General features: G+C 37.3%; 1 protein-coding gene across 2 annotated transcripts in view; it reads right to left on the reverse strand.

The window, feature by feature from the left end:
- CRYBG1 (crystallin beta-gamma domain containing 1) overlaps positions 1-25731 on the reverse strand; it is a 273376-nt gene that overhangs the window by 84408 nt on the left and 163237 nt on the right. Inside the window, exon 1 of one of the 2 annotated variants that reach the window (XM_069077115.1) lies at positions 22174-22473. The exons of the other annotated variant lie outside the window; for it this stretch is intronic. Coding sequence (XP_068933216.1) covers positions 22174-22176 — 3 coding nt within the window. The 5' untranslated portion in view covers positions 22177-22473. Of the gene's footprint in view, positions 1-22173; positions 22474-25731 lie in introns of those variants that run through there. 2 annotated transcript variants of the gene reach the window in all.

The following is a 25731-nucleotide window of genomic DNA, read 5'->3' on the forward strand; positions in this document are numbered from 1 at the left end:
AAGTCTAAAAGCACTTATTAAATACCTATTATATGCCAGGCCCTGTGTAAGTACTGGGGTTACAAAAAAGGGCAAAAAAATAGTCCTTATTCATAAGTCACAGCCTAATGGGGGGGGGGGGAGGAGAATAATGAATCAACTACATAAAAACAAGACTGTTGTTGCTTTTCAGTCATGTCCCCCTTTTTGTGACCCCAATAGGGGTATTCTTGGCAAAGATACTAGAGTGGTTTTCCTTCTCCACTTCATTTTACAGATGAGGAAACTGGGGCAAACAGTTAAGTGGATTTGCTCAGGATATCATTGCTACTAAATGTCTGAGGTCAAATTTGAACTTGGGGCTTCCTTACTCCCAGAGCTCTATCCTAGCTGCCTGCACAAAGAAAATAAACACACACATTTATGTGTGTGTGTATATCTATATATATATATATTCATATGTGTGTGTAGATAGAAAGAAAGGAAGAAAGAAAGAAAGAAAGAAAGAGAGAGAGAGAAAGAAAGAAGGAAACTGAAGATAATCTCAGAGGGAAGGCACTAGCTTTAGTGAGCTCCAGGAAAGCCTTCTTGCAGAAAGTTGGATTTTAGCTGAGACTTGAAGGAAGCCAATGAAGCTGAGGCAGAGTTGAGAATTCTAGGTGCAAGGAGCAGACAGTGAAAATACAGGGGGTTAAAAGATGAGTCTTGCACTTTCATCACCTCTCCCCTGAACTGTTGCAATAGCCTTCTAAATGACTCCCTGCCTAACCATACTGGTTTCTTTGTTGCTTCTCAGACAGTCACAATACTTCATCTTCTCTCTCCATGCTATTGCACTGTCTCCCATGCATGGAATACTCTCCCTCTTCATCTCTGCTTCAGAATCCTTGCTTCCTTTAAGATTTCAGCTCAAGAACAATCTTCTGCAGGTCTTTCCCCCATCCCCCCACTTGCTAGTTAGCCTTCCCCTTTAAAGAGACCTCCGTGACACTGTATATTGTATTAGCTATTTATTTATTTATAAGTTGTCTCCCCATTCGAATATAAGCTCTTTGAAGACAAGGACTTTTTGTTTTTTTTCATCATATCCCCATATCCAAGCAAGATACTTGAAACTTGGGGGCATGTGATGAACTCTTGTGGATTGAATGATTGATAAGGAACCATTGAAGTTTTGGTGGCATGATCAGAACTGTGCTTCAGGAAAATCAGTTTTTATTTTTTCATTTATAAAAATGAACAGTTTTGAAGACTTTATAAGCTGAAGAGTAAAATGAGCAGAACCAGGGCAGTTTATACAATAACAACATTGTAAAAACAAGCAACATTAAACTATGATCAATACATAAATTCAGATGACTGGCCAAACATGCTATCCATGAGACAGGTGATGGATTTAAAGTGCCAAATGAGACATATATTTTTGTATTCAATGAGGGAATTTGTTTTGCTTCAGTATGTACATTTGTAACAAGGAATTGATTTTTTTTCTTTTTTATAGGGTGTCATTGATCACCCAAGCTTTTGTACAGGTTAATAAGGGTCAGGGTGGGAGGGAGAGAAAATAGGTTTCTGATAATTGAACAAAAAATACAAAGAGGTTGGGGGGGGGGGTGCTACAGATGTGGAATGTTGCATGCACTTTCAGATGAGGTCACTATATTATTAGCTTTGCTTAATTGTTTATCTTTGTTACAAGAGATAATCTGTAAATGTAATGTAAAAAAATATATCGGTAGCAATTTTTTTTTAAAGCAATTGGGGTTAAGTAACTTGCTCAAGGTTACACGGCCAGTTATTTCTGGGTGTGGTGCTAAGTATCTAAGCCCGGATTTGATTCCCAGGTCATCCCGACACTGGAGCCCGTGCTCTTACTTGCTGAGCCACCTGGCTGCCCCAATAGCAATTTTTTAAAGGAATATCACTTTGACAGTTATATAGAAGATATATTGGAGAGTGAAGAGTCTAGAGGCAGGGAAAAGAATCAGTTGGCTGGTGAGAGATGGTAGGAGTCTATTACTAACATGAAGTATTAATGATTGGACAAAGGGGACAAATTAGAGTGACCTCAACAAGACTTGGCAAATGGTTGGATAAAGGATGACTCCAAGCTTGCAAACCTGAGTGGACTGAAAGGATAGTGGTACCCTTAATAAGAATACAGAAATTAAGGGGCAGCTAGGTGCCACAATAAATAAGAGCACCGACCCTGGGATCAGGAGCACCTGAGTTCAAATCTGGCCTCAGACACTTAACACTTACTAGCTGTGTAACCTTGGGCAAGTCACTTAACCCCAATTGCCTTGCCTTCCCCCCTCCAAAAAGCAAAAAAAAAAAAAACAAAAATAGGGAAATTAAGAGGAAGAGTTTATTTTTCTTTCCTCACTGGTTTCCATTTTTAAAATTATGAACTTGATAAGCATCAGAAAGCATAAACATTTCTACATAAAAAAGGATTGCCCATGGGAAAGGAGTAATGTCTATAAAACTATGAATCTAGTACTTAAAGCTTCTTTGTTTTTTTTAAGGATTCAACTTAACAGGGAAGTACTAACATTGCCCTGTTTGTCCATGTCTCCATCTGCAAAGGGATTTGCAGTTTTGAGGGGAAAAAAATAATGATCTCTATTTTGAACGTCAAGTTTGAGATGCCCGTGGAGATGCCTATCAGGAATTGGTGATGTGGAATTGGAGTACTGGATCTTAGGCTAGAGATGAGGATTAGATATATAGTTTTTGTAGTTATCCACAGAGAGATTATAGTTTGAATACATGGTAGCCAAGGAGATCACCTGATCGAATATAGAAAGAGATGAGAGGATGGGAACTGAGACATGAATAATAATCTTTAATACTAAGGAACAGAGTTTGGAAAGAATAGAAAGTATAAGAAATAGAAATATGAGAAAATGGCTCAATGTGACATTTGGATGTGTGTAAGAAGAGACAAAAGAATATGAAACAAGCATGGGCAAGCTGCAAAACCAGGAAAATAGATTTTTAAAAAGAAAATCATGAATATTTATCATGCCTAGAGAATAACTCCACTTTCCAACCATCTAAGTTCTTTTTTTTTTTTTTTTTTTTGCTTTTTGGAGGGCAGTTGGAGTTAAGTGGCTTGTCCAAGGTTACATGGCTAGTAAGTATGTCAAATGTCTGAGGCCAAATTTGAACTCAGGTCTTCCTGACTCCAGGGCTGGTGCTCTATTCACTGTGCCACCTAGCCACCCCATCTGAGTTCTTTAAAAGGAAAGCAGTAATATATAATACTCAAATTAGAAATTATAATGGAAATGGATACTCTTTCTCAAGGGTTAACTTTTAATAATCAGTCTAATACTTTACTGATTACAATATGCAAATATAAATTAGTAAAAAAAAAAAAAAGGGTATCATTTAAGGGGAAAAAATGTGTTGAAATATCCAGTTTACTAAAGCATAAATTCAGATCCTTACTACAAAGTGCTAGAATATTTAGGCACTGTAAGATATATATATATATATATATATATATATATATACATATATACATATATACATATATATACGAAGGATCTGGGAAAATAAATTAAAAAGATGTTAAACAGGTTAATAATTATATTAAAAGCTAATTGATTGCATCAAAAGAAAAAAGGAGAATTGACATGTGAAGATTAAAAAAAGAAAATTATCAGAAATTATTTTTGCCAATTTACATGACAACAAAATGGATGACAGATGAAATGGTTACTCACTGAAAAAAAATTTTTTTAACCAGGCTAACCAAATAAAAATAGAGAATTTAAATAACCCAATCTTAGAAAAAGAAATGGAACAGGCAATAAAGTACCTATTAAAGAAAAAAAACCATGACTAGATGGTTGTAACACGTGAATTCTATTGCATACTCAAAGAATGAATGATTAATTCCAATATTGCATGGATTACTTGTAAAAATAAGAAAGGAGGGAATACTACCAAAACTTCTTTGATATAAAATATGATCTTAATATTCAAACCAGGGAGAGACAAAATGGTAGACCAATATCCCTAATGAACACTGATGAAAAAATTAAATAATTTAATTTTTGTAATATTTATATTTAAATTTTATTTAAGTTTTAGATAAATATTAATAAGGAATATTAGCCTGGAAGTATCAGATTTCAAACTATACTAAAAAGGAGGGAATCATCAAAACTATTTGGTACTGGTTAAGAAATAGAAAAGTCATAGAAAATAGAAAAGTTAAGAAATAGAAAAGTGGAACAGATTAGGAACACAACACACAAAAGCAAACAAGCATAATAACATTGCAGTTGATAAATCCAATCATCATAACTATTGGTATAAAGTCCTACCGTTCAACAAAAAGTGGTAGGAAAACTATAAAACAACCTGGCAAAAATTAGGGTTAGATTACCATTTCCCACTATATTTATTCCAAGATAAGCTCCAAATGGCTACATGACAAATATAAAAGGTAACATCATAGCAGTCCTACTTATAACAAAGAACTAGAAGAAAGGAAAAAGGGTTATTGAAGAATTTTGTTTAATGTACAAAAACAAAGAGAAGGAAGTTCATAAGAGAATTTTGAAAGTAAAATTAAATTTATTATAAAACAAGTTGTATTAAGAGAATTGCAATTTCATGCATAGTTCTCATTGGTTGTTCTACTTTGTATAGAAAAATGTTCATTTTATTTGGTGTTAGGTTCAGAATTGCAAAAAAAAACTTCTAAAAAAGGCCATGAAAGGAAGTGAAAAGCATCTAAACATCTGGTATACATTATAGTTAGGCTAATATAACTATGTATCCAGTAACTGTTTCAATTTAATTTTTTTGTAACAGTTTAACCTAAGTGATTTTAGGTCTTAATCCAAATAAAAATGAGCCTATCTGCATTTGAACTACTGATAGTATATAGGATCCCCAACCTTAGAACCATCCTAAAAACTCAACCTTACGGACTCAAGAGCTTTAAATAATTATGTTGATGAATCCTACTATAGGCTACACTGATGATAAAGGTATACTTCATTATTTCTATTAGCTCATTAAACTCTTTTTTAAAAAAAACCTACTTGCAGGGCAGCCAGGTGGCTCAGAGAGTAAGAGCACCAGCCCCAGTGTCAGGATGACCTGGGGATCAAATCCCGGCTCACTTAGCACCCACCGAGAAACACCTGGCTGTGTAACCTTGAGCAAGTTACTTAACCCCAATTGCTTAATAAAAAAAAAACCCTACTTGCTTAATACTCAATAAACCCATTCCATGTCAAAAAAAGGAAAATAGAAAATAAACATCTACTGATTTTAAGGTGGCTTGAGAAAAAAAGGAAAAAGAAAAAATCCTAAGTTCTTATCTTTTTCCTCTTAGTGATATTGTAATCTATTTGCTGTGTGGTTTTAAAAGCTCATGCACAACAGTACTTTCCACTCTGGGAACATACATCCTTTTTATTTGTGTCTGCAGTTGTTATACATAGAATTTGTTGTTCTTTGTGATGAGGTTGTGTATGTACATACGCGTATGTGTATACAGGAGTATGTATCTATATATATATATATATGTATAATAGGCATTCAATAAGATATTCAAGATATCCTACTGGAATTCAATGGACTTTTCAGAAAAAGAGAGGAATAAAGAAAGAAACAGGGGGAAAAAGAGAGAAATATAAAGAAAGATATAGAGATATTGAACTATTCTGGTCTAGAATTTTTGTGTGTGTGTTTTGTCCCCCATTTGTGCTTCAAGAATGTGACCATCAGCATTTTGAAGAACCTCTTCAGTTTATAATGCACTGAAGTAGATTACTGGGATATCTTGATTTTCTTCCCCTTTGCCTAAAATATGATTCACACAAGCATGTGTGTCTGTGTGTATAAGTAGCCATAGAATCTAATCAATACATATGAGGAATACCCACTCTATCTTCTCTTTCCTTGTCTTTCTCTATCTCTCTGTCTCTCTACATCTCTGTCATTGTCTTTGTTTCTCTCTCTGTATATATGCATAAATACACACATTTTTGTATATGTTGTGTTCCCCATTAGAATGTAAGTTCCTTGAGGGCAGGGACTGCTTCACCATTGGAGAAGCTTAATAATTGGTTGGTGACTGATTGAATGTCTATCCCAGGGATGAGGAACCTGTGACCTTGAGGCCACTAGGTCCTCAAGTTCAGCCCTTTGACTGAATCCAAACTTCACAGAACAAATCCCCTTAATAAAAGGATTTGTTCTGTAAAACTTGGACTTAGTAAAAAGGCCACACAACCAAGGACCTAGAAGGCCACAGGTTCCCTACCCCTGGTTTCATTCAGCCCTCTATAATTCACTAGAAAACATTTCCATTTTTGGAATTTTTTTTTGCTGTAATGACCTATCTTTCATATCTGGGGGCATTGGATTGGTTATATTCTAGTGCCCAGTTATAAATAACCTTGTCTGACTTTAGGAAGAGCCTAGTTCAAAAACCTAAAAGCTCCATCTGGGCTAACTCCAAGCTTTGCCATCATATATCAGTTTGGGCCTGTAATGGTAATGTAATTTTGAACTTGAAGATCCCTTTTGTGTTGGCAAAAGTAACAGGTACTTAACACTTAGTAACTGATCAAGCCTCTGATTGGGGGGACAGAAGGTATGAACTCCTGTCCCTTGTTACTGATGTAACAGGAAGTTGGCTGAAGGAAGTGACCTTAGGTAATACTGTGTATATAAGAAAAGCCCCAGAGAGGCACAGTCAGAATTTCCTTGAGACTCAGATCTGGTGGCAGAGCAGCTACAGAAGAATGAAGAACTGAGTTCTGAGAATTTGTGGTAGTGGTAGAGCTCCTTCTGAACAGGATCCCAGGAGCCCAGAGACCAGAGCCTAGAGCCAGGAGGCCAGAGCCAAGGCCCGGAACCCAGGAACCAGGAGCCCAGGTGACTAAAGCACGGCTGGGATGCTGAGACTTTGTTTGTTTGTGGCTTGGTTGAGCCTTGATTTCCTTGGAGCAGAAATGGTGAAGGAGCTGACATGGACCAGACCCTGTAAACGCCATTGTGGAGCAGGACCTGCCCAGAGAGTTGGTCGAGGAACTGGGAGCTGTCTGCCATTGAATTCAGGTAGAATCTGGGACCATGGAAGGGGATCCAGGGAATCTGAGAACAGGCCCCAATCAAGATGAAGAAAAGACCTCTCCTTGGGTACTGAGTAATTATGGAATTATAGTTTACTAGTGACCTAAGGGGTGGAGGATTTTGTGTATGATACTTAGTAAGACTTTACTGAATAAGTGACTGATTGTATTTTGAGTACTGTGACTATTGTACTGTTAGTGACTGATTGAGTTAATCAAGACTTTGCCCCAAGAGTGGAAGACTTGACTGTGTACTTTGATACTACTGATAAGTGACTAATTGAATTAACTTAAGAGTGCCTATTTTACTTTGAGACTATGTTGTGAATATTATATTGCTATTTTCTGTGATAAGTTGAAATATGGTGAATGCTGTATTTTGAATTATGCTGTACCTTGATTTTCCATGGATGTTTTGCTTTTGTTATGGAATAGAGTGATCACTATAGTGAGTAATCAGAACCTTAAAAAAAAAAAGCTGTTCACAGTAGCAGTTTTTCTGGAAAGCTTCTGTGCATGGCATTACAGGGCTCCACTACTACACTGTACCACTCTGATTCCTGGTCCTGTAGGAACTGTAGCAACGTCTCCTTTTTGGTGGCCCCTTAGGTTTTGTGCTCCCAAGCACTGTCATGTATCTTCTTACATGCATGACCTTTATTTCCAGCTAGTTCAGAAACCCCCAGAGTTCAGGGAGCATCCTTGTATTTCCACACCCAGCACAGATTTCGGTGTTGCTCTTTACTCTCTGCCCTTTTCTGCCTCCTTGTCAACAGTATTTCCTCACTATGGAGAAGAAGTCTGCTCTGTTGCCTTCTCCTTTGATTGGTGAGGCTCTGATCTGGACCACCATTTCACCACATGCCAAGGCCATGCTTACTTTACTGTCAGCTCCATTTCTCACTCTGGATTTTTCCACCCCCTCAGAAGTCTTGGTCCCACTAGAGTATTATTCCCCATCTCAGGCTTTCCAGCTCCCTTTTATGTGTTCTCTTTCCCCATTAGCATATAAACACCTTGAGTGTAGGAAATGTCTCTTTTTTTGCTTATATTTGTATTCCCAGGGCTTAGCATAGTGCCTGGAACATCCTAAGTGTTTCATACTTTATATATCTTTCTACCTAGTTGTTCCCATAGTAAGCTCTAAATAAACATTGAGGATCTCATGACACCTCCCCCTCTAGAAGAATTCCATTAGGTAATTTTTAAAAAATCTAATGGATTAAATTAATTTTTAAAATGATATTATACTACTTAAGACCATCAGAAGCACCCCCAAAAAGGTTCCAAAAATTTAGGGATGAAAAGCATTGCTACAGCCCATTAATCTGGCTTGGAGTTGGATATTCCTCCCTGCCAAGCTCCTAAATGGCATGTTGGCCTTCCCAATCATTCTTTTTTTTCTATTTCTCAGGCCCTTGGTACAAAAAGAAAACACATTATGAGAAAAGAGAACAAAATCCAGTGACAGTTTTTAAATTCTTATGCTGCCAAATAAAACTCAGGGTTTCAATGAAGCAGATTTCTGGTATAATATCTGTTTTCCTTGTTGCTTAAAATGAAGATATGATTTGGTTTTATATTATAGTCAGTTAAAAAAGAAAAACAAGGAAGAAGGAGCCACAGTGGCAGTCTGATTCTTTTCCCTTAGAGGGAGGAGGGACTGGGGACACTAAATAGAAAAAAGCCAGAGTAACTGATTTATCCACAGGAATTGCCATTAAACCCAAGAGGAATTATCCCTTTATATGCATGCTCATCTCTGTTATTTCTGACTAATATAGTTATTCAGAGATGCTTGGAATCATCTGACCCTGAATTGGGCCATTTATAAAGGGTGCCAACTACCTTTGTGTGCTTCCAAGTACAAAAGTAAGATCCAGTATAAGTTCCAGGGTGCCAGACACTACTCAAAGTCAGTCTCCAGTCCTGGCAGAGCTGGACAGCTCCTAGTTAGAACCTGGCAGGCCCTAAATCTGGACAAAAGGGTTGTAGGGGGCCATCTGTCTGGTTGGCACATATCCTTGCTGTATCCATGATATAAATTTTAAGAAGGTAAGTTTTCTATAAATGTGAAGTTTCTTTTTCTTAAATCCAGAATCCAATGGGTATAGCAGAGAGAGAGAGAGAGAGAGAGAGAGAGAGAGAGAGAGAGAGAGAGAAGTAGGGAAAAAAAAGACAGACACAAAGAAAGACTTAAAGGCATTGAGCCATTCTGGCTTAGCATCTCCTGGGTGATGTCACACATCTGTGCTTCAAGAGTGAGTCCATCAGCATTCTGAACAAACTCTTCAGCTTAAAACACTTGTAGTAACCTAGTCTAGTAGTGAATTTAAATTCTTGTTCCTACTGTATAATTAAATCTTCAAAGATGACTGCATAAGGTAGACCAAAAGAAAGCATGCCTATTATGTCATTTACTTCCCTGCTTGATTTCTGTTGTGTGGAAAATAAAGCACCATCAACAGACGGCGTAGAGCAATGGATAGAGCACAAGACTTGGGAGTCTCCAGACTTGGATTCAAATCTCAGCTCTTCCACTTAGTGGCAACTCACTTAACCTCTCTGGGTCTCAGTTCCCTCATCTGTAAAGTAAGGAGGTTGGACTATTTGACCTGTAAAGTCTCTTTCTGATTCTTTATCATTATTATTCTCTTATAAAATGTGATAAGACTAGTAAGATCTCCTTAGGGGCTTCTTCACTGCAGTATATGATTGGAAACCTGTTCTATTGAAGACCTCTGAAGGGAGGAGGGGAGGAAAAAGGACAGAGATGAAGAGTCATTTATATAAAAAAAAAAAAATGGAGCAATTTTTTTCCAAGAAGGAAATAATTTCTAACATTTCCTCCATCTCTGAAATATTATGATTGTTCATCCAATTTTAAAATTTAAAACAAGGAACATAAACTTCTATTCAGGAAATAGAATAACAAAATCTACACTTCCAATTCAATTCAAGGAAGAAGAAGCAACAATTCAAAGTGAAGAGAAAAAAAAAGATCCAAGGGAGAGATACAAGAAAAAACACAGGCATAGCAGGAGTAGAGAGAGAGAAGCTTGGATGCAAAAAAGACAAACAGAAAAAAGGATTCAGAGCACTATGCAATGGAGAGTTTAACAAAGTAGAGATGTCTGGAAAAGAGATAGGATGACATGAAAGCTGTGTTCAAGTATTTGAAAGGCTACTTCAAAATATTAGCTAGGCAGTTGGGTGGCATGATTGATAGAGGCCTCATCTAGAGTGAGGAAGACCTGAGTTCCAATCCAGCCTCAGACACTTACTAACTCTGTGATCCAAGTCACTTAATTTTCGTCTGTCCCTGTTTCTTCAACTGCAAAATGTGAATAATAATAGCACATACTCCCAGGGTTGTTGTGAGGATCAAATGAGATATCTGAAAAGAATTTATCACAGTGTTTGGCAAACAGTAGGCACTTAATAAATGCTGGTTCTGCTTTTCATATTCACAAGTGACTCGCCCGATATGCTAGATGTCTTTCTTGTGCTCTCAACATCAAAAGATTATTAATAGAGCACGTGGGCAGTTCATACATTACTCCTCACTCTTGTTATAGGACCAGTCCATCTTCTTTTTTGGATAATACATACCTCTGATGACAGCCTTTACTCCACTTTTACTATTTCACTCATGTTTATAATGTGTCGCAACCTGCTCCCTCCTATCGTGTGCCTTTCAATTGCCTAAGGTGATTCTCAACTTCAATTTTTTGGTGTTGATGATTGTATACATTATTTGTCATGTTTAATGATCAGTTCTAAATCAATAATAATTCACTTTCTAGTTTCACAATTGAGTCTGATCTTTCTCTGATGCTTTTCTGTGTAAAAAAAGATGGACCATCCCTTTTAACACCTGTAGCAGTTGACCACATCGTATAAGATGGATCCAGACGGCAAAGCTGGATAGGCTGTATTAGCTGGTTGGCCATAATCAATTTTTTTTTCTTTGAGGAACTCCTTGGGTGGTTTTAGAGAGACTATGGTTTTCACAGCCTACAGTTTGAGGAATGCTGCCCCAGAATGCTCATTTAAAAAAGGAAAACAAGGGATAGCTAAGTGGTGCAGTGAATAGAGCATCGGCCCTCAAGTCAGGAAGACCCAAGTTCAAATTTGGCCTCAGACACTTGACACTTATTACCTATGTGATCCTGGGCAAGTCACTTAACCCTGTTTGCCTTTCAAAAAGAAAAAAAAAAAGGAGAACCAGCCAAATAAATTGGTGGAGGTCATTTTCTCACAGATGAAATTGTAGGACTAGACCAACTATCTTCTCTCAAAACAACATAAAACCAAATGTCTTAAAATATAACGTGCCCCTTATTTTTTTTTTTTCTTCTTCAGTGATCGAGGACTACATGGATACAAATTGATTTAAACTTTATGCCCCATCTCCCAGTTTTTGAGCACATTTAACAAGTTTAGGGACACTTGGATACCAGAATGTGATCATGGTGGAGTGAACAAAGGAATCCCACTTAATGATTGAGAACAAAAGAGAACAGTTTCAACAACAGCCATGCAAATGAACTTGTGCATGAGATACATAAATAATAATGCAAACAGATCCATAATCAGAGTTTTAAAACCCAAGTCACAGGGTTGCAAAAATTTCATGGGCACCTTCCTTATCTTAATTTAACTAGACCAGAGTTTCTTACCCTGTAAGTCCATGTACTGGATCCATAGATAGATTTCAGGGGTCCATGAACTTGGACAGGAAATGAAATATATATTTTTATTATATATTATAAAACATTTATTTTCACTAATCTCTAACTGAAATTTAGAATTTCCTTCAATTATTTAAAAATATTAATCTTAGAGGGGGTGTAAAGGCTTCACCAGACTAGCAAAGAACATGATAACAGAAAAGGCTAAGAACCCCTGAACTAGACCATAAATACATCCTTTGATAATACGACGATCATTGGTGGAAGAGGTTTGGTGTGAACGAAGAAGTCCCAGAGACTCTCTGAGATCCTGCTGGAAACATGAATGCCTGTTTCACCAGGAGTGCTAGGCAAGAGCTGCTAGCAGAAAGCCCCCAAATGCCCTGTAACTCTAATGTTCTAATGAACATTAGAAACTGAACAATCAGCCCTCGCTTCAGGTTACCAGAATGATTTCTGCTGACTTTGGGCTTGCAGTCTGCTTAATGAATCATATAGAAAAGGGTTAAGCAGATGGTAGAGTCTCTGTTTTATAATCCTAAAATCCCATATAAATCCATTCTGTAATTATTGTTATTTGAAACTTGTGCTCACTTTCATGTACACTACCTCGAAAGGTTTTACGTTTGCTGGGATATCTCTTTAGAATTCTAGATATTTCAGAAATAGTTTTCAAATACCACAATTTCTGCTATTTATATGCTATGGAACTGGTACTAACTAGCTGTGGGACCTTGGGAAAATCACTTTTCTAAATCTGAGTTTTCTTGTTTGTCAAATAAAAATTATAGATTCAGAGGAGCATTGATACAGAGCTGGAATGAAATTTGGAGGCTAGCTAGTTTATTTATTTTCCAGATGAGAAAATTGAGGCCTGGTCCAAAAAGATTAAAAATACATCCTATATTATGATGTTGTAAGGCTCGAAAGAGTTAATGTATGAGAGGACACTGCTACATGAGAAGATAGTAATCTCATCATCTCAATATTCACTTGTTCACAGTCTAGAATGAAATTTGCAGATGGTAGACATTAATAAATAACTAATGAAACTAATTCTGCAACTATGAATTTTTAACTTATAAAATGAAAACAAAAATAGAAATTGTATCTGATGTGTCAGAAGAGAATATTAGAGCTGGGAAGGACCTCCCTCCCTAAATCTCCTTGTATGCAGTTTGTATGCATTATATATAGACTTTGTGTTCAGTTATTTTTTAGTCATGTCTGATTCTTTATGACCCCATTTAGAGTTTTCTTTCCTTTTTTTGGAGTGGAGAAGGCAATTGGGGTTAAATGACTTGCCCAAGGTCAGACAGCTGGTAAGTGTCTGAGGCTGGATTTGAACTCAGGTCCTCCTGACTCCAGGGCTGGTGCTCTGCGCCTCTGAGCTATTCACTACACCACTGAGTGGCCCCCATTTAGGATTTTCTTGGCAGAGATACTGGAGTGGTTTGCCACTTCCTTCTCTAGCTCATTTTACAGATGAGAAACCAAGGCAAACTTGCCCAGGGTCACATAACATATAAGTGTCTGAGGTCATATTTGAACTCAGGAATATGAGTCTTTCTTGATTCCTTGCCCAGTACTCTATCTACTGTGCCACGTAGCTGCCCTGTGTATATACAGGTGTCCTAAAATTCTTAGTGCAGTAAAAATGACAAACCTCTGGGAAATTTGTACATACATGTTGTCTCCTATCTATTAGAATGTAAGCTCCTCGAGGGTAGGAATAGTTTCACTTTTGTTTTTGTATTCTTCAGTGCTTAACACAGTATCAGACACCTAGTAAGGGCTTAATAAATCATTTTAGTGGTCCCTTCATTTGAATTTTATAGAAGATATTGACTCCCAGAAAGGGAAAGTAACTTATCCAGTTTGCTCTCCAAGTTAATGACAAAGCCAGGACTAGAACTCAGATCACTAGGATTTACAAGCTAATGTTCTTGCCACTATTTATACAGTATCCTGCTGCACTCGTTCGTGTTTTCATCTGAAAAACCTTTACCAAAGATAAAGACATAACTCTATAGGTTACAACATCCAGGCTAACATCAATTCATTCATCAACATTCTTTGGGTACAGTTGTTCAACCAGTTAACTACATTATCATCTAGCTTACACTTTCCAATTTTCCCCATAAGAATGTCATGAAAGATTTTGTAAAATGTCTGCCTTAAATCTGCATTATTCTATCTGGACCTACCAGCCTAATAACCTTACCCCCAAAAAAGGAATGAGGATCATTCAGCAAAACTTGGTCTTTTGTATGTGTTTCATTAAATCTTGTCTAGAATATAGAGGAAATATTTCATCTTCATTTTCATGTCATAATGAATATAAAATAGGCAGCCCACAACATATAATGTCACTAAAGACAGAAACCAATACGTGAGGGAAGCGACTTTAAAATTCTCAATAGTCTATTCTGGATTCCTTTTCAGATTACCATCTACTCTGCATAATATCTTGTACATATTTTATTATTTTCTTGTTGCTTCTCTCATTAGAAAGAGTTTACATGAGGGAGTTTTTGGACTTTTTCTCTCTTCCTTCCTTCCTTTTTTCCTTCTTACTTTGCTTCCTTCCTTCCTTTCACCTTTCTTCATATCCCCAGTGCTTAGAACAGTACCTGGCACCTGCTAGGCACTTTATGCATGATTTTTACTAATTGACTGGGGTCTTGGTAAGGTAAGATGATGTCCTTGATCATACAGGGCATTGGAAGGTAAAGATATCCAAATGTTAACACTAGGATGATCTATGGCTTTTCTAGAACAACAGTGCCACTTCATGATATAATCCTTACCTCAGAGGTCACCTCTTGTCCAACCCTGGTAGGACTCTCCTCTATAGAGAACTCCTCTGGCAGACGGGCTTTAACCTCTACTAGAACACTCCTAGCATTCAATTCTAGTGCTCATGTTGCCTGTGCTCACACTTTCATAAATCAGTCTGTTCCATTCTGAACAACTCTGATTATTAGAAATTTCTTCTTTATATTTAATCCAAATCCATCATATTCTGTCATTTCCATCCATAGAGCCTAGTTCTGCTTTCTGAAAATACACAAAACAAGTCTTCCACAAGATAACTCTTTAGCTATTTGAAGACTGCATCATACCCTCTCTAAATCTTCAACAATTTGTTGCATGCTATAGTCTCCAGGTTTAATACCTCATGGTTACTCTCCTCTGGACCTACTCTAATTAAAATTAATCAATTCTTAAATGACATCCAGAGATAAAAACGATAGCTATATTTGGTCAGTTTTGTACAAAGCAAAATGGGATCACTACTTCCTAATCTCTGGACATTTTAGAAGATAAATCACACCATTGGTTCATACAATGCAGTGAAATAAAATCATTAGGTCTTTTCCATATATCTTGTTATTAAGTCTAACCAAATGGAATCTCAGTTTGTATGATTTTTCTGTACCCAAATATAGGACTTTACAATCCCTATAAAATTTCAACTTATCGGTTTTGTTTTTGTTAGTGTTCTGTTCCAGTCTATGAAGACATTTAAAAAAATCTTGATTCCATTGCGCGCTGTATTTATTAGCTACCTCTGTTATTTTTTTGTCATTTGGAAATTTGATAAGAATACCTTGAATGTCTTTATCCAAGTCACTGATTGGGTAAAAACAAAACCAAACCAAAAAACCCCCCAAAACCCTCACCAGACAAAGATACTGTATAGGCTACAACATCCAGGGTAACATCAATCTATTCATCAACAGTCTTTGGGTACAGTTGTTCAACCACCTAACTGCATTACTATCCACACTTCCCCCATAAGAATGTCATGAGAGATTTGGCAAAATGTCTGCCTCAGATCTGGGTATATTCTAGCTAGATTTACCAGCTTACCTTACCCCCCAAGAGGAATGAGGTAAGTTCAGCAAAACTTGGGCTTGGTGAACCTATATTCATTATTTTTGATCACTGCTTCCTTTACAGAGTTCACAAGTCATCTGTTTAGCAATAATCTTTTTCAGAATTTTGCTGGTGATCACTCCAATACTCTATTCAGAGAAAGTTGAAAAATAAGCAAAGTCCATAGGGATCGTAGGGAGTGTAATGAGACATCACCACCAAAATACTGCCCTAGAAGCATATCCCTGTAATTTCTCTATGACTTCTTCAGTTGTGGTACCCAGCATTTTGAGAAATATTATTTTTATTGTAATTACACTGTGGTTATAATACTTTTTAGAAATGCCAAGTGCATTAAAATCCATAGAACATTAAAACCTTACAGAAACATAACTTTCCTCACCACTAATCTGCAGAACTCCTCCCCTCAGAAAGATCTGCAAGAAACAAGAGTACTGAGCTGGGGGATTATACACAGTGTGAAGGGATTTCACAGGCGAGTGCAGTGGCCACCCCCCACTTTAGCTTTATTCTCCCAGACCACTCTGGGATTTAACACAACTGCCCATGGATCCAACCATCTTCATTCCCTTGCTCAAAAATCTTTAGTAGTCACTTATTGTCTCAAGGATAAACTTGAGCCTGGCATTTCAACACTGCACAATATGGTTCCAGTGAACTTTTCAAAAACTTTATCTCATACAACTCCCCTTGACGTACTCTATGTTCTAGGCAAATTGACCTATTTGCTTTTTGCTATATTCTCTCACCTCAATACTTTGTCCAGGTGGTTTCCCCAATTTCTCCTGTGTCTATTTATGCCTCTTAGAATCCCTAGTTTTTAGTTAAACTAACTAATAGCTTGTATTTATAAGCACATGAACATATGCAAATAACATTATTTCATTTGCTCTCCAAAGCAATGCTGTGGAGATTGATATTATTATTATTATTATCCCCATTTTATAGATGAGGAAACTAAGACTGACAAGGATAAACAACTTATCGAGGGATCACATACAGCTAATAAATGCCAGAGGCAGGATTTAACCAAGTCTATATCCACTGCACTGTCTTTTAATATAGTTGCTGGCCACTATATGGAATCTTTCCTGTTCCTCCTAATTACTGGGTACTCTCTCTTCAAATCATCTTGTATTTAATGATCTGTGGACATGTTGTATTCCCCTGGTAAAATGCAATCTCTTTGAGAGCCGGTATTGTTTTTTATTTTTGCCTCATATCTCCATTTGCTGGATTAAATTAAATTTCCCCTCAAAAATGTTATAACTCAGATTTAGGCACTTGTCCTCTCCTGATCTTTTAATATTCCTACTTCTAGAATAGAACAGAACTGGGGTGGCTAGGTGGCACAGTGAATAGAGCACCGGCCCTGGAGTCAGGAGGATCTGAGTTCAAATCCAGCCTCAGGCACTTGACACACCTACTAGCCGTGTGACTTTGGGCATGTCACTTAACCCAAGTTGCCCTCCAAAAAGCGAAAAAAAAAATTAGAATAGAACAGAACAGAATAAAATTCATGTATTTCCAGCTTCTGTCTGGTCAGTACTTGCTGGATACAGACAGGAAAAAAAGATCAGGGGTCTCATTCCTGCCGGTTGGTTGCTAAGATGCTGAATGTACAGAAAGAAGGAGCTATCAGCACGGAAGAGGCCTTGAGAAATATGCCTTGTGCTCTGGTGAATGGAGACTATGAGAAATGGGCCTTTAAGAAAAAATTAAAAATAATAGCATTTACAAAGTGCTTTAAGGCTTGCAAATACTTTACAAATATTATGTCACGTGATCCTCACAACAGCCCTGGGAGGGAACTGCATTCTGCTTCTCCTTGTATCCTGAGCATTTAGCATGGTGCCTGGCATATAGTAGGTGCTTAATAAATGCAGGTTGACCAACGGACTGATTTCCGTCCTCTTCTAGACATTCTCTAGCTTATCAATGTAGGTAGATGCTGTTATTAACCTCATTTTACAGCTGGGGAAACTAAGGCAAATAGAAGTTAAGTGACTTACCAAAGGTCGTAAGCTAATAAGTGTCTGTGATCACATTTGAACTCAGGTCTTTGTGACTTCAGGTCTAATGCTCTATCTACTGTAACACCTGGCTCCTTAAGGTAGGTGCTATTATTCACATTCTATAGAACAGGAAAATGAATCTGAAAGAAGTTAAGTGACTTGCTTACATAGCTAGAGTGCATCTATGTCAGGATTTGAATGCAGGTCTTCCTGATTCCAAGCTCAACATTCTATCCACATGGCCATCTTGCTGCCCCTAAGAAGGAGTGGAACCAATTGACCAAATAAGGTGAAACCAACAAAAGACAGGTTTCAGAAAACAGAGCAAAAGAATTAAGGCAAAGAAAACTGAGAAAGTTGAGGATGAATTCACAGATAATTTACTTGAAAGGAACCTCAAAGACCACCTACTTCCAATCTTTAATGGAACAAGGATTCCCTTTACAGAATACATGGACAAGGGGTCATTCAGTCACTTGAAGGCCTCCAGAAAGGAGGCCTCTACCCACTACCTCCTGAGGAAGTCCTACTAATTGTGAAGAAAGTTTTTTCTTACCAAGCCTAACTTTGCCTCTTTGCATTTTGTACCTATTAATCCTAGGTCTGCCCACTGGAATCAATCAGAAAAAATAGTCCAATTCCTTTTCTCTATAACAATCATATAAATATAAGAACAAAACTATATGATTGCCCACTAACTAAGTCTTCTCTTCTCTAGGTCAACCACTCCCAGTTCCTTCAACTAACCCTTTCATGGTCTCAAGACAGGACCTTCATCATTCCAATTTTGCTGTCCTCCATACCTGGAACTCTCTTCCTCCTCATCTTCACCTCCTGTCTTTTAGTTCAGATCCTACCTTCTATAAGAGGCCTTTCCCAATCCCCATTTTTGGTGCCTTCCCTCTGTTGATTACCTCCAATATGTCTTCCATATAACTTGTCCACACATAGTTGTTTGCATATTTTCTCTCCCATTAGTCTATGAGACCCTTGAGACCAGGAACTATCTTTTCTTTTTTTATATATATATTACCAGCACTTAGCATGGTACCTGGTCCATTTTGTCATATAATACAGTGACCTCATCTGAAAGTGCACGCAACACTCCACATCTGTAGCACTTCCCCCCCCCCCCAACCTCTCTGTATTTTTTGTTCAGTTACTAGAAAATCTATTTTATGTCCTTCCCACCCTGACCCTTGTCAACTTGTACAAAAACTTAGGCAATCAGTGACACCCCAAAACAAAAAAGAAAAGAAAAATTAATTCCTTGTTACAGATGTGCATAGTGAAGCAAAACAAATTCTTTCACTAGTTGAATACAAAAATATATGTCTCTTTTGGCACCCTAAGACCATCACCTCTCTCATGGATATCATGTTTCACCAATTCTCTGAAAGTATGTATTGATCATAATTTAAAGTTGTTTGTTTTTACATCTTTGTTGTTATTGTATAAATTTTCCTGGTTCTGCTCATTATACTCTTCATCAGTTCTGGACACTTTCCAGGTTATCAATGCCCTTCCTATTATGTGGCACCTAGAGCCAAATACAACATTCCAGAAATGGTCCGGCTGAGGCAGAATACAGTGACTGGGGCAGCTAGGTGGTACACTGAATAGAGCACCAGCCCTGGAGTCAGGAGGACCCGAGTTCAAACCTAGCCTCAGACACTTGACATACTTACTAGCCATGTGACCTTGGGCAAGTCACGTAACCCCAATTGCCCTGCCTTCCCCCTCCAAAAAACAATAAATAAATAAACAAACAAATAAATAAAGCAGGACTATGTCTTCCTTAGTCCTGGCTATTATGCCACTCAATGCCATCTAATAATTTCTACTTTTTTAGCAGCCATATCAAAATTGGTAAAAGGCAAACGGGAGAGAGACATGGGGACACAACAACAAAACAAATTATCTGCTTCTCTGAGCAAGAGGTTTTTGAGACAGAAACACCTAAAATAGAGGGATTATGAGAACATCCTAGAAGCTTTTCCTCTCATGACAAATTCAGAGCAAATTGAATTATATATTTTTCCCCGGCATACAAGGTTGTTCTAAAGCAGATTCATGCTTGTTTGACATAATGTAAGTCATAATCCACTGCATTGGGGAGATTGTTTACATTTATGAATTCTCAGTTTCAAAGTACAAAAATAAATTCAACACAGTTTTCATCAGTGGATAGAATGTTGAACTTGGAAACATGAAGACTTGGATTCAAATCTTCCTTCAGAGATTAATGACCTTGGGCCAGTTTCTTAACCTCAATTTGTTCTTCTGTAAAATGGGGACAATAAAAGCATCCACCTCACAGGGTTGTTGTGTGGACCAAGTACTTTGCACACGACACAATGCCATAAAAATACCAGCTGTTAATATTATTTTCACTTAATATATTTTCCCCCATCTGAATCTTTTTGCTTTTCCACTTCCTTTTCTTTTAATCCTTGGGAATATCCATTTTTATTTATCTCATTGCATTTGCTTACTTTTTGTTCCTTTATGGCCTTACATTAGTTTGTCACCCGTTTAATTTTGTTTTGTCTCTTATTTCATCATCTCTCACAGCTCTTTTACTGGCAACATGTTCCCATGCTCCCTGTGGTCTTGCTCATTGCCTTGGCTTGCACATCTGGATTGCATTGTGCAAACATTGCTCCTGTAGAGGCTTGATGAGAACAAGCCTTAGCACCATGGCCCAGGGTTGTCAGGGCCTCCATTCTGCCTAGAGATACAAGCAGCAAGTTCCTGCCCAGTCTAACATTTTGAAGCAAAAGTATGAATGCGAAATCACTAACTACCTAGGATGAGCTCCTGGTACTTTCCACTCACCTGTTCTGACAGTATAGATATAATGCAGTCCAAATCAGCCTTCCACAGAAATGTTTTGTTTGGTTTTTTTAACTTTAACCTTATACAATCTGGGCCAAGGATTCAACAAAATACTAACATTAAATCTGGGGACTTTTTATCTGCACTGATAGATCTCAGGGGGAATGTGAACTCAGATGGAAAGAAAAATACATCTTTATTTTCACTAATCTCAAATTGAAATGGAAACGTCTCCTTCAATTATTATTTTTTAAAAAACCTATTATTCTGAGAAGGGGTCTGCAGGCCTCAATTACCAGAGGGTTTCATGAAACAAAAAAGGTTAAGAATTCTTGCTTTAAACTTAATAAAAAGTCGTGTGTGTGTGTGTGTGTGTATGTGTGTGAGAGAGAGAGAGAGAGAGAGAGAGAGAGAGAGAGAGAGAGAGAGAGAGAGAGAGAGAGAAAGTGTTTTTCTATATTCACAGACATGATGCTGTTAAACCAAGTGATGGATATGTGGAGATGGGAAGGTAATCTATAAAATTATTTAAGGGGACCTCTTGTAAGTAATCCTGATTGTATTATTAATGTGTAGTATTTCACACCTTAGTATAAAGATGATCAGTATAGTTATTAAGCTTTTATGTCTAAGATATCAATGAATGGGAAAAAGTGCTAAGTACTAATAGAGAAAAAGAAATAATTTAACACTCAGCCTTTACTTAGGGCTTTATATTAATAATTTTATGATCAAACTATCAAAGTGAAGCCTCTCAGAGCTTATATTAACTCCTTTTCCTCTGGAGTTTACAGGGTTGCTTTTCTTACAAATTATTTCAGTTCACAGGGCTTCCTGAAAGTTAAGGATGTAAGGGGCTCTAGAAAGAGACAAAGCCACTGAATCTGTCTCATAAAATACCATGCCCTAATAAAATTTTCTTGGAGGAAAGTATGTGTAATACATAATGAATCATTATGGGGACATGCCAGTAAGAGCAGCAAGCAGCCACCACCCTCTAGAGAAAAGGATTGATAAAAGATAACCTACATTTTAATAAGAATGCATAATAGATTTCTACTTTCTCCCATCGTGAAGAGAAAGGGGGAAAAAAAATCAATCAGTAATCTCAAAAACAGTTTTTCCTCTTCTAGTGGGTCTCATCAGCTTATTCTCTAAGGGATTGGGCACCAGTTTGTTTGAAATTTGGAAAACAAGCGGGAAAGTCAGAAAAAAATAAATTAAGACAGATTTTCATCCGACTCCAGGGTAGAACATTACAAAAGATCTTATTAAAGGAAAAGCCCCTGTTTTTGAAACTCTTGCGTCCCATTTTACCGATTATTTCCTTTATCTAGAAGTATTCAAAGAGCTGTCTGATAGCGTCATTGCAGCAGATAGTACGCTTTGAGTATGAACTCCCTCTTCTGCTTCCAAAACAAAGCAATGTTCAACATCGACATCGAATCATAGGAAATTCCTTTTACCCACAATTACCTAAAAATTTTTAAGTGTAAGACGTTGCCAAATCCAGATAGTAGAAACATTGTCAAGTTAATTGATGTAATTATAACAAGAATAACATATAACCAAGCACCAAAGTCTCAGCTGGAAGAGAAAGAGGTTTATAAAACAAAACTTAAGTTTGTATCTTACCATGATGAAGCAGCTTTTCAAGTTTCCTATAGACCCACCAAGAAATTATGGAATGTAAAATGCAGTCATTCAGGAAACCCCTCCCCACCCAAATTAATTCCCCCTCAAAATCAATCTTCTAATTTCTTCCAACAGTCTTTTCTATTCTGTCTCCTTCCGGACTATCGGTTTTAACACCACACCAGGTCACATTCCAATTGTGCTTCTCTCACTAAGAGCCAGAGACAACTGACAGTGTTTATGTGAAAAGCTCACTTACTAAGGGTGTGTTTGATTCAGGAGTTGAAAGGGTTAAGGAGGTGCGTCCTTTTATAGGTGTGACACTGAATAAAAATTGCTGAAAAGACAACATAGGAAATAAGAGGTGATTTGGCAGGAGACACCTTGAATACATTAAATTATATGGAAAATCTGAACTATGCCAGATTGGAAGTAGGTAGGAGGGGAAGATAAGCAAATTCTGGTAATACTGTTGTTTTTTCTCTGATCATAGAATCATGGACTGATATCTGAAAGGAACATGAAAGAACATCTAGTTAGCAATGAAATAGTGTGTTGGGCGGGGGGGACCCTGTAATTTTTACTCTTATTTTTATTATCTGCTTAAAAATAATATTGCACTTTGTTTTAAACATCAATATATTCTTCAAGGATCAGCCAGACAAAACCACAAAGCACATTCTACAAGGACAGATAAACAAAAGCATGTAATAGCCTCAGTATCCAATGCTATCCTTTGCATGTGATCTGAATTTTGTTGTATCTCAGTTAGTTGCCTGTATTTCAATGACTGTATACATCAGATTCTCTTCCTTGGGCTTTGCTTTCTTCACTCATTCACCACAAGTCAAGACATCCCGTTCATGATATTGTTGGTACTCTTCAAGATAGAAGGATGAACAACAATGACCAAGTTTGTAAGACAGCACATTCAATGAACCAGAATAAGTCACTTAAATGCTACATGTCCAAGTAAGAATTAAAAAGGTAAAAATATAACCTATTTTCATCACTAAAACCAATTTCATTTCTAAATTCAATGATTCACCTCAAAATCCAATAAGATGATAAGATTTGGGCTGTAATTCAAGAGGCAGTGGTTCTAACACCACCCTATGTACTGCCTAGGTTGACCTATTATCTCTTAAGTCTGAGTTTCTCCATTTTTCATGCTTTGATGTTTCACTGGGGCAGGTAGGTGATACAGCGGATACAGCAGTTGGCCCAGAATCAGTTTAAATCCAACTTTAGATACTTACTACCTGTATGACCCTGAGCAACTCACCTAACCCTGCTTGCCTCAGTTTCTTCATCTGTAAAATGAGCTGGAAATGGCAAACTACTACAGTATCTTTGCCAAGAAAACTCCAAATGGGTTCACGAAGAGTCAGACACAACTGAAAAGACTGAACAACAACAAATGTTTTATTAATAGTCACTTTGTCATTAGTCCTCTCTGTTATGTTAAACTTAAACTCTTATTTGGGGCCATAAATTAGAAAAAAAAAACCACTACCACCACCAAGCTTCCTTTCTTAGAACTCATTAAAAATTTTTTTTAATCAACTAATAATTTTACAATTTTTTTATTGCTATCCTCATCAGTTAACATTCCCTAGTTCATAGGATCATATAGCTAGAGCTAAGTTAATCCCAACATTTAGCTAGTTCAGGGCTTCTAAAATTTTTTCCACCCATGACCCCTTTCCCCCCCCCAAGAAATTTTTATGCCACCCCATGTGACCCCAGGCATATAGACATATAAAATAGGCATACAAATAAGATCACTTACTGATAATAAATCATAAAGGAATTTATTTTAAAACAATTCTTTGTTATACAATTTTACTATTTACTAAAGATGAAAGCAAATTTGCAGACATATGAGATGGATGTGTTTGTTTATTTTTACATAAAGGATTAAATCTCAGTGGAATATTTGACACTGCAAGGTTAAGGTTCAGAGTTAATTGATATTTTGATTTTATAACCATCAATGCTGAGAATGCCACTTCGCATAAATATGTTGTACAAAATAGCAGAAGTATATTTAAGGCCATTACAGAAATTGTTGGAAATTCTATCCTAATCCTAAGCCAAAATTCATTTAATGATTTGGTATGTACAGTAAAAACACTGCAATTCATAACATACAATAGTCCCGAATGTGAGCTGAGGTGTTTCTGTGGCATGGTGGCAAACACAATGCACGTGTGCATTCAGAACCAAAGGCACAGTTGAAGCTGTGAGATACAACATGGACAATGGCTGCCAAAGACACCTCAGATTCACTATGTATTTGGTTTTGAATTAATTTTTGATCGCGGCATGTTCACTGCTGCCAAGTTTTTTGCCACCCCACATTCAGTTACATAGCCCCATATGAAGTCTGGACCCACAACTGAAGAAACACTGATCTAGCCCAACCCCCTTCATTTCACATATAAGGAAACCTAGACCTAGACAAGTATTTGACTTCTCCAAGCTCTCACCGATATGGAGTGGCAGGAACACAATTTGAAACCACGTCCTCTGATTCCAAATCTGACATATTTTCCAGGTGGAATAAATACAGTGCTAGGTATGGGTAGTTGAACTTCCTTATTTGAAAACAAACTTCTTAAGGTGTTACTGAGTTTGTTGTTGTTTAGTCATTTTGGTTGTGTTTTGCTCTTTGTGACCCCATTTGGGGTTTTCTTGACATAAATACTAGACCGATTTGCCATTTCCTTTTCCAGCTCATTTTACAGAATAGGAAACTGAGGCAAACAGAGTTAAGTGACTTGCCCAAAGTCACACAGATAGTAAGTGTCTGAGGCTGGATTTCAATTCAGTAGTCTTCCTGACTCCAGATCTAGCACTCTATGCACTCTAACACTTAGTATCCTTATTAAGGTTTTAGAATAAGCCAATTACTTTTTTTCCCCTAGTACTTAGCACAGTGCAATGCACAAGTGATAAAATGTTCTTATTCATTTGTTCCTAGGCTAAACTGGATCAGAATTTCTATTATTGGAAGGTAGCTTGGCTCGGTTCAAAGAGTAATAAACCTGGAGTCATAGGACCTGAGCCTTTTAAGGCAGAGAGAAGAGTTTGCATTTGATGTGGTAGGAGATGGGAAGTACCAGGAGCTTTCTTAATAAGGGAGTAGCACTGTAAGCAGTGTGGTACAATGGAAAGAGCATTGGGCTTTGGAGACCAGGACATCTATGTTCAGATCCTGGCTCAGATACTTCCTACCTCTGTGACCTTGGGAAAGTGGTCACTTTATCTCTCTAGGCCTCAGTGTCCTCATTTTAAAAAATGAGAGGAAAAAAAAGAGAGGAGCTCAGTGAGCTCCAAGGTCCCTTCCAGCTCTCTATCTATGAAGCAATAATGAAATTAATACTTCGATAAGATTGGTCTGGTAGTAGGATTGAGGATGAAGTTGAGAGAAGGAAGTTGATCTAGGTGGAACGAGGGATTGAGCACCAGCCTTGGAGTCCAGAGGACCTGAGTTCAAATTCAGTCTCAGAAATTTACTAGCTGTGTGACCCTAGGCAAGTCACTTACCTCTGC

The sequence above is a fragment of the Petaurus breviceps genome, unplaced genomic scaffold (genome assembly GCF_028583685.1).
Source record: "Petaurus breviceps papuanus isolate PSGF00001 unplaced genomic scaffold, PetGlider_PUasm1.0 90977, whole genome shotgun sequence".
Taxonomy (NCBI): Eukaryota; Metazoa; Chordata; class Mammalia; order Diprotodontia; family Petauridae; genus Petaurus; species Petaurus breviceps.